Below are 19,010 nucleotides of genomic sequence, written 5' to 3'. Positions count from 1 at the left end.
CAAATTCGAGCCTGGTGAGAGGGTTACATTGAGATGTGTCTGTTACTTGAACTCTGTGAAGCACTGATTTGGGCAACAATTTCTGAGGATGGTAACTAATGAACCTATCCTCTGCAGCAGAGATACCTCTGGGTCTTCATTTCCTGTGGGGGTCCTCATGAAAGCTAGTTTCATCATAGTGCTTGATGGTTCTTGCAACTGCACTTGAAGAAATCTTCAAAGTTCTTGAAATGTTCCTTATTGACTGACCTTCATGGCAAAAATAAATGATGTTCTGTCATTTCTCTTTGCCTTTTGAGATGTTCTTGCCATAATATGGACTTGGTCTTTTACCAAGTAGGGCTATCTTCTGTATAGCAGCCCTACCTTGTCACAACACAACTGATTGACTCAAACGCATTAAAAATAAATAGATTCCACAAATGAACTTTTAACGAGGCACACCTGAGGAGTAGCGAGAAGGATCGGAGGACCAATGCACAGCGTGGTAAGTGTCCATAATGTTTAATCAAACACAACAGAACACTGGAACAAAACAATAAACATGAATAAACAGTCCCGTGTGGTAACAAACACTGACACGGAAGACTAACACCCACAACTCAAAAGTGAAACCAGGCTACCTAAGTATGATTCTCAATCAGGGACAACGATTGACAGCTGCCTCTGATTGAGAACCATACTAGGCCGAACACAGAAATCCCAATTTATAGAAAAACAAACATAGACAACCCACCCAACTCACGCCCTGATCATACTAAAACAAAAACATAACAAAGGAACTAAGGTCAGAACGTGACAGACACACCAAATGCGTTTGCTAGATCCTTTTTGTCTTCTTTTAATACCTTTTAACAAAAGAAACAGAAAGTAATCAGGTTGCGTTACTGGGTTTAGGTCATTCAAAAGTTACATTACTGATAAAAAATTGGGACAGGTAACTAGTACCTGTACTAGATTACACTTAGAAAGTAACCTACCCAACCATATCTCACTGCTTGTCCTCTATAGACAACATCTAACTGAGCACACAAGGGACAAAATGATCTATACTTCTGTATGTACAGTGCATAGCAGAATACCATCTGTATCTCATCTATAGTTATAATTAGCTTTCCACTTCACAGGCAATTCAGAACACCAACCTGTAGTTGAAGTATGATGGATAATAACATTTTATGGGGTTGACAGTGTGAACTAAACTCCACACAGGCTGTCCTCATGAGAGAAGAAGAGGGTGGGAGGCTACTAAAACTACCTTTCAACACCGTCATCAAACCACTTTACGTGGACATGTACAACTCGAACAGGTAATGAGCACACCACTAGTTCATCATCCTTCACCAACGCTGATGTTAATGAACCCACATTATCACATTATTAGTTTCCTCTAGACGCTCTGAAACGCAGCCTGAGCAGATCCATTGACCAGAGACACTCTATTCTTTACAGTCAAAAAGCATAACCCCTAATCAACCTTTATTAAACCTTAAATCAAAACAACAGTTTCCCCCCTATAAACTCTAGAGTCTCTCGAACCAAGCAGAAGTGTTGACCAGATTCACTCACGTCTGTGCAGTCAGAGAGCAGGTGCTTCTGGAGGGAGTCTGCACCCCTGATGAACCTCTTCTTGGTCCCAACCCGATCTGCTAGGTTACCCATGGTGACCCGGTTGAGAACCACAACGCACAAGGTCAAGGGAGGATATTTCAGCCTAGTAAATTTTGTCAGAGCTTCTCTTAATCTCGTATCGCCTCGTATCCCTTCAACTCTAAAACCTTCTTGCTTTCCCTCGCTTTCTCTCGCTCACACACACTTGACGCTTTCCAAACACACACACACACACAAACACACACATTTCCAGTCTCCTATGTGAATCTGGGTTAGATTGGTTCTTTTTGGAGCGGCTGCTAAAATAGGATGTCCTCTAGATCAGAGAGAGAAGGACATGGGGGTCTGAGGGGACCTGGACTCAGTAGAGGGGACGGAGAGGTCATACACTCAGCCTCACTGAGTAAGAGGATGAGGAGAAAGTGGTAGAGCAGGGATGGGCAACATTGATGGGGGTGGAAGCCACCCAGAAATTCTGAACTCACCATGCAGGCCACAGTTGCTCACGGGTCTGTGTAACCATATCCAATTTAATACAATTCTACACATTTTGCCATGGTGCAGAGAGAAAGGTTTGCCATTTAATAACTAATTTCATGCAATTCTACTCATCTTGCCACAGGGTAGAGCGAAATATTTGCCATTTTTAATATGACATCTGAGTGAGACTGACTAACAAAATCAACTGGGCCCCCGAGGTCAGTAATATGACCATAATAACAAGTTCAGATAGCTGGCCGCTAAGCTTACTTACAAATCTAAAAAATGTTAGCTGACATGGCTAATTGAGTGACTATCAGTGACTGATATAACAAGAGAAAAACTGCGGATGCACAACCACATTTTTAACTTGCACCTTGTGTATTCTACTATTATAACTCTCCACATTAAGTTGAGACCCCGACTGAGTTCCTAAAAAAAAAGACATGCTGGTTCATTTTTTTTGTTGAGGGGAGGTGGGAAATAATACAAGGGCCTTCAAAAGGGCCGCCAGTTGCCAGTTTTTGTGGTAGAGGATAAGACAGTGAGAAGAGGTACTGTAGCAGTGTCTGAGATAACATTGTCAATGCCAACAAATAGCTGCTGGACTTATTCAGCTCTCTCCCGCAGAATCAAATGCAATCTAAGACCTCTACCTCTTCTGCAAACGAATACAATGTTGCTCTCAAAATGTACATGACAGCAATTCATACGGGAAAAGAACAAATAAATCATTGCTTAACCCATCCCACACAGACACTACTAGCTAACGACAAGAGTATTCACAAACAATATATAGATCTTAAAACTAGCTTACCATTCCACCACATTATATGAGACTGGTGTGTATCATTGCTCTGCTCAGTGGTGTACATTGTAGGGTTTAGGAGTGTGCGTAGCATACTGTGTGACTCAAAGTAAACTGTGTATAGTTATGTGTATGTACGCATAATATGTAGCGTGGAGTGTGTGTGTGTGTGTGTGTGTGTATGTACGCATAATATGTAGCGTGGAGTGTGTGCTGTGAGGCTGTGAGATCCCTGTGACTGTCCTGCTTATGTCACCCACCTTACATAACCAGGGACCCCACACACACACACACACACACACACACACACACACACACACACACACACACACACACACACACACACACACACACACACACACACACACACACACAATTTCCAGGCTGTGAGATCCCTGTGACTGTCCTGCTTATGTCACCCACCTTACATAACCAGGGACCACACACACACACACACACACACACACACACACACACACACACACACACACACACACACACACACACACACACACACACACACACACACACAATTTCCAGGCTGTGAGATCCCTGTGACTGTCCTGCTTATGTCACCCACCTTACATAACCAGGGACCCCACACACACACACACACACACACACACACACACACACACACACACACACACACACACACACACACACACACACACACACAATTTCCAGGCTGTGAGATCCCTGTGACTGTCCTGCTTATGTCACCCACCTTACATAACCAGGGACCCCCACACACACACACACACACACACACACACACACACACACACACACACACACACACACACACACACACACACACACACAATTTCCAGGCTGTGAGATCCCTGTGACTGTCCTGCTTATGTCACCCACCTTACATAACCAGGGACCCCACACACACACACACACACACACACACACACACACACACACACACACAATTTCCAGGCAGTGAGATCCCTGTGACTGTCCTGCTTATGTCACCCACCTTACATAACCAGGGACCCCACACACACACACACACACACACACACACACACACACACACACACACACACACACACACACACACACACACACACACACACACACACACACACACACACACAATTTCCAGGCTGTGAGATCCCTGTGACTGTCCTGCTTATGTCACCCACCTTACATAACCAGGGACCCCACACACACACACACACACACAAACACAAACAAACACACACACAAATGGCTACATACAGTGTCAAGAAAAAGTATGTGAACCCTTTGGAATTACCTGGATGTCTGCATAAATTGGTCATCAAATTTGATCTGATCTTCATCTAAGTCACAACAAAAGACAAATATACTGTGCTTACACTAAAAACACACAAACATAATTTAGACATTCAGTGTAGGTTGGAAAAAGTATGTGAACCCCTAGGCTATTGACTTCTCCAAAAGCTAATTGGAATCAGGAGTCAGCAAACCTGGAGTCCAATCAATGAGAAACATTTTGGAGATGTTAGTTAGAGCTGCCTTGCCCTATAATAAACAGTCACAAGAAGCATTGCCTGATGTGAACCATGCCTCGCACAAAAGAGTTCTCAGAAGACCTAAGATTAAGAATTGTTGACTTGCATAAACCTGGAAAGGGTTACAAAAGTATCTCTAAAAGCCTTGATGTCCACCAGTCCGCAGTAAGACAAATTGCCTAAAAATGGAGAAAGCACTGTTCAGCACTGTTGCTACTCTCCCTATGAGTGGCCGTCCTGCAAAGATGACCGCAAGAGCACAGCGCAGAATGCTCAATGAGGTTAAGAAGAATCCTAGAGTGTCAGCTAAAGATGTACAGAAATCTCTGGAACATGCTAACATCTCTGTTGACGAGGCTATGATGCGTTAAACACTAAACAAGAATGATGTTCATGGGAGGACACCAAGGAAGAAGCCACTGCTGTCCAAAAAAAAACATTGCTGTACATCTGAAGTTTGCAAAAGTGCACCTGAATGTTCCACAGCACTACTGGCAAAATATTCTGTGGACAGATGGTAAGGAACACACAACCCTATGTGTGGAGAAAAAAAGGCACAGCACTCCAACAACAAAACCTCATCCCAAATGTAAAGTATGGTGGAGGGAGCATGATGGTTTAGGGCTGCTTTGCTGCCTCAGGGCCTGGACAGCTTGCTATCATCGATGGAAAAATGAATACCCAAGTTTATCAAGACATTTTGCATCTGTCTGCCAATTGAAGCTCAACAGAAGTTGGGTGATGCAACAGGACAACGACCCAAAACACAGAAGTAAATCAACAACAGAATGGCTTCAACAGAAGGAAATACGCCTTCTGAAGTGACCCAGTCAGAGTCCTGACCTCAACCCGATTGAGATGCTGATGCATGACCTCAAGAGATCAGTTCACACCAGACATCCCAAAGAATATTGCAGAAGTGAAACAGTTTTGTAAAGAGGAATGGTCCAAAATTCCTCCTGACCGTTGTACAGGTCTGATCCGCAACTACAGAACAAGTTTGGTTGAGGTTTTTGCTGCTAAAGGACGCTTAACCAGTTATTAAATCCAAAGGTTCACATACCTTTTCCCACCTTGCACTGTGAATGTTTACACGGTGTTCAATAAAGACATGAAAACCTATAATCGTTTGTGTGTTATTAGTTTAAGCAGACTGTGCTTGTCTATTGTTGTGACCTAGATGAAGATCAGATCAAATTTTACGACCAATTTATGAAGAAATCCAGTTATTTCCAAAGGGTTCACATACTTTTTCTTGCCACTGTAGATAGTTTAGGTAAGTGGAGAGGCATAGTAATGTATTAAGCTGATTATGTAATATGGCTAGAGTTTGATTTGATATTTCTTTGATCACACACACACAGACAGATATTGTGGATCAGGTCTTGTGATGGGATGTCTGCTCCACTCTCTCCAGCCATTATCAAAGGAAGTAAATGTTGTGTGTGTATGTGTGTGTGTGTTTGTTTTCAAAGAGGATGAAATCTACTGTCAAACTCTAGCTATGTTACTGAACCAGGGACCACACACACACACACACACACACATGGCTACATACTGTAGATAGTTTAGGTAAGTGGAGAGGCAAAGTAATATATACAGCTGATTATGTAATATGGCTAGAGTTATATTTTAGATTTCATCCTCTTTGATTACACACACACACATGGCTACATACTGTAGATAGTTTAGGTAAGTGGAGAGGCAAAGTAATATATACAGCTGATTATGTAATATGGCTAGAGTTTGATTTTAGATTTCATCCTCTGATTACACACACACACACACACACACACACACACACACACACATCACAAACAATAACGAGCTGAATCCCTCAACTGCAACCAATATGATCATACATTGAGCTATCATTCTCCTCCAATGGTCTCCTCAGCACAATCACCCAAAGTTCAGTGAATTGTTAAAACGTGGATAAGGAATAAAATAATACCATACGAGGGGATAAAGAATCAGGCAGTGAATTATGTCCAAACACTGTATGCTACTGTACTGTCATACTGTACTGTCATACTGTACTGTCATAAAGCACAGAAAACAGAAACCAAAACCTCTCCACCTTTTCACCCTGGCCTCCAGATCATACACTCTGCTTTGAGAAGTGTGTGAGAAAGTAGACAGAGCATTTTTATTGTTGTTTTCTCAGACCTTATGAAGTGGTCTATCCCTCTCTCGGAGAGGACATATTCACCTCTGGATGCGGACATATATGTGCATGAATATGATAGAGCCCCAGGGAGATAGACTGGACATGATTAGAGCCCTAATGCTCTGCACTCGTATGTTATGTTATGAACGGAAGAGAAGAAGGAGAAACATGAGTTTGACATGCCTGCTGGTAATCAGTTTGTCGGTACAGTATATTAGTGGAGTGGAGAGTGTGTGTGTGTATGTCTGTGTGTGTATGTCTCTGTGTGTGTGTATGTCTCTGTGTGTGTGTGTGTGTGTGTGTGTGTGTGTGTGTGTGTGTGTGTGTGTGTGTGTGTGTGTGTGTGTGTGTGTGTGTGTGTGTCCATTTCTCAGGGCTGTGGAGAGATCACACTGTCATTTCAGCCGAGCAGGGAGACGATGAATCACATTACATGCTGCTAAAACACACACATACACTCTGTGACCCTGACCAGGGGCTGCAGATAAGACTCACGCTACCATTACCGCACAGCACAGAGGCCAGAGAGGAACAATCTAATTAGACTATATTACATTACACTGCTCACATTCTTTCATGCACACATATTCAGAAAAACCCACTCAAACACACACACACACACACACACACACACACACACACACACACACACACACACACACACACACACACACACACACACACACACACACACACACACTGTAGTACAGCTGTTAGAAAGGGCAAACCAACCAGTCTCTAGTCAAAATTAGACGTTCATCCATGTTTTTCAAACGTCACATTTTGAATTGTTTAAGGTTAAGTTTAGGCATTAACTCCAAATGGTTACCTCTCTCCCCCTCTCCCTTCCCTCTCCCATCCCTCTCTCCTCCTCTCCCTCCCCTCTCTCGCCCCTCTTCCTCTCCCTTCCCTCTCCCTTCCCTCTCTCCCCCTCTTCTTCCCTCTCTACCCTCTTCCTTCCCTCTCCCTCTCCTCTCCCTCCCCTCTCCCCCTCTCCCTCTCCCTTCACTTTCTCCCCCTCATCCTTCCCTCTCCCTTCCCTCTTCCTTCCCTCTCTCCCCTTGCTCCTTCCCTCTCTCCCCTTCTTCCTTCCCTCTCTCCCCTCTCCTTCTCTCCCTTCCCTCGCTCCCCCTCTTCTTCCCTCTCTACCCTCTTCCTTCCCTCTCCCTCTCCGTCTCCCTTTCCTCTCCCTTCCCTCTCCCTTTCCTGTCCCTTTCCTCTCCCTTCCCTCTCTCTCTTCTCTCTCCCCTCCCCCTTCCCTTCCCTCTCCCTTCCTCTCTCCCCCTCTTCATTCCCTCTCCCCTTTCCCTTCCCTCTCTCCCCCTCTTCATTCCCTCTCCCCCTCTCACTTCACTTTCTCCCCTCGCCCTTCCCTCTCCCTTCCCTCTCTCCCCTTCCTCCTTCCCTCTCTCCCCTTCTTCCTTCCCTATCTCCCCCTCTCCCTTCCCTCTCTCCCCTATCCCTTCCCTCACTCACCCTCTTCCTTCCCTCTCTCCCCATCTCCCTTCCCTCTCTCCTTGTCTCCCTTCCCCCTCTCCCCCTCTCTCTGACCTGAGGACATTCCTCTAATCAACTTTCACAGATTTACAGCCAAAGCTAAATAGTTCCCAATGCAATGACCAGCCATAGTCTATATATAGGGTCTGTATCTGGGGCTGGCCTAGGGGCAAGTCACTCTGCATCAAGTAGGGGATCAACCATGAGAGGGGGTTATCAACACTATTTAGTCCCAGCGTGTGTATGAGTGCTATACATACTCAACTCAGCACTCAAACTCAACTGAAACTCTTTGTTCTGTTATAATCTCCACCCGGCACAGCCATCAGAGGACTGGTCACCCCTCATAGCCTGGTTCCTCTAGGTTTCTTCCTAGGTTTAGGCCTTTTTAGGGAGTTTTTCCTAGCCACCGTGCTTCTACACCTGCATTGCTTGCTGTTTGGGGGTTTTAGGCTGGGTTTCTGTACAGCAATTTGATATATCAGCTGATGTAAGAAGGGCTATATAAATAAATTGGATTTGACCTGTAAGTACATGCAGTGTTTTAGTTGGCATGCTTGGTTCCTTCAGGCAGAAAATGAACAAGAGGAAAGTGATGACAGTTGAATTAGGTATGATGGATGAATGTGCACATATACAAGTGTGTGTGTGTGTATGTGTGTGTGTGTGTGTGTGTGTGTGTGTGTGTGTGTGTGTGTGTGTGTGTGTGTGTGTGTGTGTGTGTGTGTGTGTGTGTGTGTGTGTGTGTGTGTGTGTCCTGTTGCATAGCTGCTGTTAAGGGAGAGGCATGGACAGAAGGATTAGGTTTGATGGGATACTGAGGCTTTATGAATGATGTATTTTGTGATGCTGTTTTGTCGTTGTGCGTGTTTGAGATACACATGCGCTCACACACACATTCACAGACACACAGACACACACACATTTACTTCCTTTGATAATGGCTGGAGAGGGTGGAGTAGACATCCCATCACAAGGCCTAACCCACAAGGTCTGTCTGTCTGTGTCTACACTGCAGTCTGCAAAAAGCACCATTCTCACTCCTCACACCAGCCATGGGCGGCTCCTCCCTCCTCACTTGCGTAACAGTTGCTATTTATAACCATCTTAATTAGACATGGCTGAATATTGGAGCTTTTCCCTTCTTCTTACCATTGCCAGTGGGCAGATACCAAACAGTGCTACCTTGTCTGGACGGTTTTTACATAAAGCCGTGAGCTGTTATAGATTAATATGCTTGTAAATTAGGTTACAGAGCACATTTAAAAGGAGAACGGGGCAATGGGGTGATGATGCCAGATGTATGTACTATTGTAAAGTGGCTGTTCCACTGGATGTCTTAAGGTGAACGCACCAATTTGTAAGTCGCTCTGGATAAGAGCGTCTGCTAAATGACTTAAATGTAAATGTAAATGTATTATTCACAGTTGATCACTACAGAGAAAACAAGGTTCTACGGAGGAGTTAAAATTTTCAAAACTTTCAAAACAAATGGATGGAGATGGAAAAGTTGGAGAGAGAGAGAGAGAGAGAGAGAGAGAGAGAGAGAGAGAGAGAGAGAGAGAGAAGTTTGTATTAGTGGGCATAATGTATAGTGCCAGTACTCTTTATGTTTGTGATCAGTATCGTGTCTGAAAGTAATGACATAAGTGCTTTGGTTTGGAAGGATGCTCAGTGTGAGAGAAAGAGGGGGAGAATAAACAGGAGCGAGAGAGAGAGAGAGGGGTCCATTCTCATTAGAACTCCGAGCCAATCCTTATGTCTGTCCTGTAATGTGATTTCCACTGGAGTGCATGGCCCCTCTGAGACACACACACACACACATTGCTTACCTCAGTCATGTGGATGAGATAGATCCTCAGATCTTCAGCATGATCTGTGGAAGGAACAAAAAAGTTATTACATATTACCAATAAGAATTATTCAGACGTTGATGGAAAGGCTGCCTACCACTGGTCAATGTCCTGGAAGTCACGAAAGACATGCTGTGTATCTACTGTAGGTCCAGATCAATAGCTTGGATCATCTGAGGCCAAGCTAGATGTCTGTCACCCTGTCACCACTGTCCCCACCCTGGACCACTATGTCACACTATGTCACTCCCTGGTGACAACTGGAGGTGACAATCTGACAGCAGGGTTGACTCCTCCTGTGATGAGTGCCCTAGTCCTACCCAGGGGACAGATAGGAGGAGGTGTGAGGAGGGTGTCACTTATGTGTGTGTGTATGCATGTGCGGCTGTACAACAAGCTCTCACAGTCCCACATCAGAATTAGAAGTTCATCAAAGTGTTCAATGTTACATTTACGTTTCCACGTCATCTGCCGAAGACCTCACACATGATGGATGTCTAATACTGAATTGTGTGACCAGGCAGGTGTGAGTGTGCCTATGTACAGTTGAAGTCGGAAGTTTACATACACCTTAGCCAAATACATTTAAACTCAGTTTTTCACAGTTCCTGACATTTAATCTGAGTAAAAATTCCCTGTTTTAGGTCAGTTAGGATCACCACTTTATGTGAAATGTCACAATAATAGTAGAGAGAATTATTTATTTCAGCTTTTATTTCTTTCATCACATTCCCAGTGGGTCAGAAGTTTACATACACTCAATTAGTATTTGGTAGCATTGCCTTTAAATTGTTTAACTTGGGTCAAACGTTTCGGGTTGTCACACTCTGACCATTATTTGCGTTGTTTGATTCTATGTTTTGTTTGGTCAGGGTTTGATATGAGTGGACATTCTATGTTGTATGTCTAGTTTGTCTACTTCTATGTGTTTTGGCCTGATATGGTTCTCAATCAGTGGCAGGTGTTTGTCGTTGTCTCTGATTGGGAACCATATTTAGGTAGCCTGTTATGTATTGTGGTTCGTTGGTTATTGTCTATGTGATGTTGCATGTTAGCACAGAGTTTCTTTAGTGGTCACGTTCGTCTTGTTAGTTTGTTTGTTTGTTTGTTTTAGTGTACTTCATGTTTTTTTCCGTCTTTCATTAAGTCATGCATTCACACCAAGCTGCGCTTTGGTCTCCTCAATACGACGATCGTGAAAGAATAACCCACCAACAATGGACCAAGCAGCTTGGTAATGGCCAGCAGCAGCAGCGGCGAAGAACGCAGGACTCATGGACTTGGGAGGAGATTCTGGATGGCGAAGGCCCCTGGGCACAGCCAGGGGAATATCGCCACCCCAAAGCAGAGCTGGAGGCAGAGCGTGTCGGGGATTTGATGTCACCTGGGTCAGCTCTCCATACTCTTCCTGAGGTGCGTGCTAGCCGTCTGGTGAAGACTGTGTCAGCCCCACGCACCAGGCCTCCTGTGTGCCTCCCTAGCCCTGCACGTCCTGTGACAGCTCGGCGTTACAGTTCTCTGAACCGTGCTTACCGTGGCGGGCGTTGTACTGGTCAGGCACCGTGTTATGCGATGGAGCGCACGGTGTCCCCAGTATGCGTGCTTAGCCCGGTGCGTTACATCCCAGCTCCCCGCATCTGCCGGGCTAGGGTGAGGATCCAGACAGGGCGGATGGTGCCAGCCCTGCTCTCAAAATCTCCAGTGCGCCTTCACGGTCCGGTCTATCCGGTGCCACCTCCACGCACCAGCCCTCCGGTGGCAGCCCCCCGCACCAGGCTGTCTCTCTGTCTCATCCCTACAGGTGATCCCGCCTGTCCAGCACTGCCAGAGCCTTCCTCCTGCCCAGCGCTGCCAGAGTCTCCTGTCTGTCCTTAGCCGCCAGAGTTTCCCGTCTGTCCTGAGCCGCCAGAGTCTCCCGTCTGTCCTGAGCCGCCAGAGTCTCCCGTCTGTTCTGAGCTGTTAAAGCCGCCAGTCTGTCCTGAGCTGTCAGAACCGCCAGTCTGCCAGAGCCATCAGTCAGCCAGGAGTCGCCAGAGCCGCCAGTCAGCCAGGAGCCGCCAGAGCCGCTAGTCAGCCAGGAGCTGCCAGAGCCGTCAACCAGCCAGGAGCTGCCAGAGCCGTCAACCAGCCAGGAGCTGCCAGAGCCGTCAGCCAGCCAGGAGCTGCCAGAGCCATCAATCAGTCCGGAGCTGCCCCTTAGTCTGGACCTGCCCCTCAGTCCGGGGCTGCCCCTCAGTCCAAAGGCGCTCCTCAGTCCAGTGGGGCCTTTAATTAGGGTCTTAGACTCTAGGTCGGAGGCGAGGGTCGTCACTCTAAAGAGTGGGGTCCACGTCTAATGACTTTGGTGGAGTGGGGTCCACGTCCCGCGCCAGAGCCGCAACCGCGGCCAGATGCCCACCCAGACCCTCCCCTATAGGTTTAGGTTTTGCGGCCGGAGTCCGCACCTTAGGGGGGGTACTGTCACACTCTGACCATTATTTGCGTTGTTTGTTTCTATGTTTTGTTTGGTCAGGGTGTGATATGAGTGGGCATTCTATGTTGTATGTCTAGTTTGTCTATGTCTATGTGTTTTGGCCTGATATGGTTCTCAATCAGTGGCAGGTGTTTGTCGTTGTCTCTGATTGGGAACCATATTTAGGTAGCCTGTTTTGTATTGTGGTTTGTGGGTTATTGTCTATGTGATGTTGCATGTTAGCACAGAGTTTCTTTAGCGATCACGCTCGTCTTGTTAGTTAGTTTGTTTGTTTTAGTATACTTCGTGTTTTTTTCGTCTTTCATTAAATCATGTATTCACACCACGCTGCGCTTTGGTCTCCTCAATACGACAATCGTGACACGGGTAGCCTTCCACAAGCATCCCACAATAAGTTGGGTGACTTTTGGCCCATTCCTCCTGACAGAGCTGGTGTAACTGAATCAGGTTTGTAGGCCTCCTTGCCCTCACACGCTTTTTAAGTTCTGCCCACAAATGTTCTATAGGACTGAGGTCAGGGCTTTGTGATAGCCACTCCAATACCTTGACTTTCTTGTCCTTATCCATTTTGCCACAACTTTGGAAGTGTGCTTGGGGTCATTGTCCATTTGGAAGACCCATTTGCAACCAAGCTTTAACTTCCTGACTGATGGCTTCAAAATATCCACATAATTTCCTGTCCTCATGATGCCATCTATTTTGAGAAGTACACCAGTCCCTCGTGCAGCAAAGCACACCCACAACATGATTCTGCCACCCCCGTGCTTCACGGTTGGGATGGTGTTCTTTGGCTTGCAGGCCTCCCCCTTTTCCCTCCAAACATTATGATGGTCATTATGGCCAAATAGTTTGGTTTTTGTTTCATCAGACCAGAGGAAATTTCTCCAACAGTACGATCTTTGTCCCCATGTGCAGTTGCAAACCATAGTCTGGCTTTTTTTTGGCGGTTTTGGAGCAGTGGCTTCCTCCTTGCTGAGCGGCCTTTCAGGTTATGGCGATATAGGACTCATTTTTACTGTGGATATGGATACTTTTGTACCTGTTTCATCCAGCATCTTCACAAGGTCCTTTGCTGTTGTTCTGGGATTGATTTGCACATTTCGCAACAAAGTACGTTCATCTCTAGGACACAGAACACGTCTCCTTCCTGAGAGGTATGACGGCTGCATGGTCCCATGATGTTTATACTTGCGTACTATTGTTTGTACAGATGAATGTGGTACCTTCAGGCGTTTGGAAATTGCTCCCAAGGATGAACCAGAATTGTGGATGTCTACAATTTTTTTCTGAGGTCATGGCTGATTTCTTTTGATTTTCCCATGATGTCAAGAAGGTAGGCCTTGAAATACATACACAGGTACAACTCCAATTGACTCAAATTATGTCAATTAGCCTATCAGAAGCTTCTAAAGCCATGACATTTTCAGAAATTTTCCAAGCTGTGTGTATGTAAACGTCTGACCCACTGGAATTGTGATACAGTGAATTATAAACAATAGTTGGAAAAATGACTTGTGTCATGCACAAAGTAGATGTCCTAACTGACTTGCCAAAACTATAGTTTGTTTTTATAAGACATTTGTGGAGAGTGGTTGAAAAAATCATTTTAATGACTCCGGCCTAAGTGTATGTAAACTTCAGACTTCAACTGTATATGTATCAAAGGTTAACTAGGGTGTGCTTATATTTGTCCATTTTCACTGTAAGTACAGTGTGTGTTGTGAAATGGAAATGTGATTTTTGCATATCCCACTCCGCCGAGACACCCTCGGAGACTGGGGTCACAGACAGGGATTCGAGTAACCTTAAAATTAAACTGAAAAAGAGCTTTGCTCCAGGCTGAGGTTTGTGATTAACGTCGGCCAAGGAAAGACAGGAGAAATCCATTACCTCCCTCCATCCATCCATTTCCTCAATCACGCCATCTGCTGAGGAGAAGAGATATGGCGGCCAAGAGGGTGTGATAAAGATCTCCAAGCCTTGATAGTTATTACATTACATCTCTCCCACCCATCACACATATACAAACAAACTGTGTGTGTGTGTGTGTGTGTGTGTGTGTGTGTGTGTGTGTGTGTGTGTGTGTGTGTGTGTGTGTGTGTGTGTGTGTGTGCGTGTGTGAGTGTGTGTGTGTGTGTGTCCCAGTCCTTGTTTCTTCCTTAATGGAATGAGACAAGCTGTGATGGTGTGTGATGGGCCCACCTGCCATAGTGTCTGGTCCTCTCTAACTCCAGGCTGTCAATCTGTCTCCACTGTCTACCACAGTGAGACCACTGTCTGTTAACTAAGGTTTAATATCTTCCTGGAATTTTACAAATGTTCCATCCAGACAATTAATCACTTTTCTCCCGGGAAAACCAAATATTTCCCACCAATACCGGAAATATCATTCTAATCATTCTAATGCATTTAAATAGGTTTATGTCTGGATTTGATTAGAGATTTGATAAAAAAATTCTAACCTGATTCCCGAGCCTGATTAAATACATTTTATGAGCCCTACATTAAAGACATTTATTGATCATCCTTGAGATATTTCTACAACTTGATTGGAGTCTACTGGGAGGCTAGTCGGAATCGAGGGAAAGATGATCGGAGTAAATTACAGAGAGATCCTTGATGAAAACCTGGACAACGCAGAAGTGGCTTCGGGACAAGTCTCTGAATGTCCTTGAGTGGCACAAAATGTGCAAAAAGTCAAGGGGTCTGAACACTTTCCGAAACCACTGTACAGTATATGCCTATATATCCATCTTGAACAGAATTATCTATTTTGGATGCAATTTTAATGGAATTGATGGAGAGGGAGAGACTGCTGGGAGAGTGCTCGTTTATGCACTGATTTAAAGCAACGATATAGGAGTGTTTCAAACTCTGTAGCTGCAATTTAAACAAATAATATATATCATGACAATAAATAAATCATGTGACCCCAGAAAGCCAGATGGAGATGTGTAAATTCGGTCTTTATATTACTGTAGCACAGGCTATGCTGCAGCAAATGTACGTGTAACTGTCACAATAAATGATGAGATAATAGGTGTACATACTGAGATGGGCTGTCGGTCTTGAGCGTTGATCATACAGTGACCAGAGAGAAGGCCGTAGAGAATGCAGATTTAGACATCACATCATTTAGCAGTTCCATTTCACATCATGTTCATATAAATCATTTATTATAATATTTTATTACAATTGAGCGTTTTCTCGCAGTTATTTATTCCTTGAAAATTAAGTGGTTTTTGGCAGTAAATCTCGATAACTGGGTTCCCGCCATTCAACCCTACTGTCCAACAAAGAGAAAACTGCACCGTGTGTGTGTGTGCGTGTGTGCGTGTGTGCGTGTGTGCGTGTGTGCTGTGCGTGTGTGCGTGTGTGCGTGTGTGCGTGTGTGCGTGTGTGTGTGTGTGTGTGTGTGTGTGTGTGTGTGTGTGTACCTGCCTATGTCAAGGTCAGAGAAATAAGAGCAAGGTATAACACTAGCTGTAGCAGACACTATTATATTGTCATTTGCTAGGGGAGATCCAGACAGAGATATAGTGAACTAATATGGATTCTGTTGTGCAGTTGTATCCCTGAGGAACACTGGGGAGAAGGTTCACACACTCTACCCTTCACACCACTGAGGTCATGTTCGTCCCCAAGGGTTGCTGTATACTCACCTACAATAATATGTGCAATATCACTATATTATGATATTAGTATACTTGTACAATACTGTTACTTCACTAATTACTGCATTAATTAGCATATTGGTCAACCATAAATAATACCACTGTTAAATTGATTTATGACACGAAAAGTCGACTGTACAAAGAACCTGACTGACTATGACAAACACAGTAATTAAGGTGTAATCGTAATTGGTTATTGATTTTACATTCATCTTGGTCTGCAGACCTGTCAGGATATTTAAACAAAAATAATATTTCTGATCTTATGTTAACGTCAGTATCACAGTTTCAGCACTATATTTACTGACTAATGAACATTCTCAGTCAAATAAAATAATAAAACTCCCTCCTACCATCCCAACTCATGTTAGAGCTTCACCTTGAAGGCATTCGTGTTTCTGTGACATTGCACTGTACATCAAACTAGTATTTTGAAAGAGAAAACTGCTCGTTGAACACAGACTTCCATGGACAGCCTGTGTATCACTGGGCTAACCCCGGGGGGCAGCCGAGTGAGATTGTTAGGCAGAATACTGCATCTCCTCACTGCAATCTCAAATTGTTGTCAGAACCAGATCAGAATGCTTATGATTATTCCAACTTAACACCAGAGGTCACTCTTGCATTTATTTTACAGTTGCAGGAGATCTGCCTGTGTCACATTAAGACATCTACTGCACATGGGGAGGGAGATCACAGCTTTTATGGCAATTACAGCCTGTTAATACTGTTGGACTAATGCTGTTGGACTATTCTAATCATTCTTTACCAAAGGATAACAAAGGATAACTTGTCATGCTTTATGAAGAATTCATACGGCCTTTATAAGATGCTTCTCAAATGCTAAATAAGAAAATGTATTTTAATAACAGGCACTTTTCATGTGATGTTTCGCAAATTACAAATGTTTTGCTTGATGTGACTGTGCTCTGCAGGTACACACAACAGTGTGTGTGTGGGGGTGTAGTTTGTGTGTCTGTTGTGGTGCTCTCTCTTAGCACCCTCTGTCTTTCCCACGCTCCACACCCCTGTCTCTATGGTAGGTGACAGGGTCACAGGAAATCCCCTGTCCCACTTCTGCCCCACCTCACTTACTCACACACACACACCACCCTGGTTGAAACAAACACAGTCCCCAGAGCCTCTTTCCTGAGAGGCCCTGCCGTACTAAAATAACAATGATAGGCGGGTGGAGATGCACCCTCCTTGTACACCCCCCTCCCACACACACACACATCCCTCCCGTCCCCTGATGACTTCCTATTCCACTGTGGTGGAGGGGTGCAGGGGGAAACCATACAGAGCGTGACCCAGCTGAGAGCACTGTCCATGGGGAGGATAGACCTCCTACACTCCCCTCCTGTGTGTTGTGTCTCAGGGGCCAGAACATGAGCTAATGTAATGCAACGTAATGTAATGCCCTGTCATCTGTTGGGTTAAACACATAACAATAGCTAACCTCTCTCTAGCCTGACCAGTAGCTCACTTCATATGTCAAAGAAGGCGGTCACATCGGCGCTTTAACGGGGCGCTGTCCTAGGGACAATTATACAACGTTTTAGTTGAGCTGTCATTTCAGAGGGAATATGTCAAAGTAAAAAGTGAGAGAGAGAGGGGGAGGGACAGAGAGACAGAAAGAAACAAGTAGAAAAGGGGAGGGAGGAGAGTTTTATAAGGTACCATATTTAATGACAGATGCCCCCTCAGGCATGGATGGTGAGATAGAACAGGCATAATTGGGGAATAAGAGAGAAGAGAGAAAGAGAGAGAGATAATGAAAGAGAGGGTGGGGGAGAGTGAGAGTGAGACATAAAAAGCGAGAGATAAGGGTGCTCTCAAGTGCGTCACAGACATACAGTATGTAGTTGCAGGGATGGGGCGGGACAGGACAGACACCCCAGGATATTGTGACTCGGTTTGGGCTCCACACTGTCCAACCACAGCTGATCAGTATGACTGGACTCTCTGCCACCTGATCCTTATGTACAGTATATCAACAGATCTCACTTTCTCGTGAATGCGCACACATACACACACACACACTCACACACACACACACACACTCACACACACTCACACACACACAGCCTCTTCACACTGAAAGGATCTCACTAGCATCCAGTCGACTCTGGCCTACTGTAACCCCAGCTCTCTACTCTGAGTCAGAACCCTCTCCATCTCCTCTCTACATTATGAACACATGCATTGACAGTAAGATGCATTTATTTGACCCACAGTGCTTTGTTATACTGTGGGCCAAACTACTGTATTTTTTGCAAGGTGCCAACTGAGTGGAGTGTTTATATAGCTGAGAACCAGAAAGACAGACGACCAGGGTTTGGTTCACATTCAGCCTAAATATCCCCTGGAAGAATCACTACTACGGGGCCATAAAAATAACATGGCATTTATTTATTTACATGACGGTACATACTGTTTCCTACAGTATGTCCTGCTTGAGATGAAACCATGGAATCAGTAGATGTGTAAGTAGCAACATGCATGCCCCACAAACCTGAGGATCTGTCTTTTTCAGCCATCTATTTCCTATGTTTGAGGGGTGCCCCGCCCACCTGAGGATCTGTCTTTTTCAGCCATCTATTTCCTGTGTTTGAGGGGTGCCCCGCTCACCTGAGGATCTGTCTTTTCCAGCCATCTATTTCCTGTGTTTGAGGGGTGCCCCGCCCACCTGAGGATCTGTCTTTTTCAGCCATCTATTTCCTGTGTTTGAGGGGTGCCCCGCCCACCTGAGGATCTGTCTTTTCCAGCCATCTATTTCCTGTGTTTGAGGGGTGCCCCGCCCACCTGAGGATCTGTCTTTTCCAGCCATCTATTTCCTGTGTTTGAGGGGTGCCCCGCCCACCTGAGGATCTGTCTTTTCCAGCCATCTATTTCCTGTGTTTGAGGGGTGCCCAGCCCACCTGAGGATCTGTCAT

At 45.0% G+C, this 19,010-nt stretch overlaps 1 protein-coding gene across 1 annotated transcript in view; it reads right to left on the bottom strand.

Annotated features, from left to right (window-relative positions):
* LOC115122923 (regulator of G-protein signaling 3-like) overlaps nt 1-19,010 on the bottom strand; it is a 166,094-nt gene that overhangs the window by 109,741 nt on the left and 37,343 nt on the right. Inside the window, exon 9 of the mRNA XM_029652210.2 lies at nt 9,907-9,950. Coding sequence (XP_029508070.1) covers nt 9,907-9,950 — 44 coding nt within the window. The remainder of the gene's footprint in view (nt 1-9,906; nt 9,951-19,010) is intronic.

The sequence above is a fragment of the Oncorhynchus nerka genome, linkage group LG4 (assembly GCF_034236695.1).
Source record: "Oncorhynchus nerka isolate Pitt River linkage group LG4, Oner_Uvic_2.0, whole genome shotgun sequence".
In the NCBI taxonomy this organism is placed as follows: domain Eukaryota; kingdom Metazoa; phylum Chordata; class Actinopteri; order Salmoniformes; family Salmonidae; genus Oncorhynchus; species Oncorhynchus nerka.
This window is presented reverse-complemented; position numbering and strand designations above follow the sequence as displayed.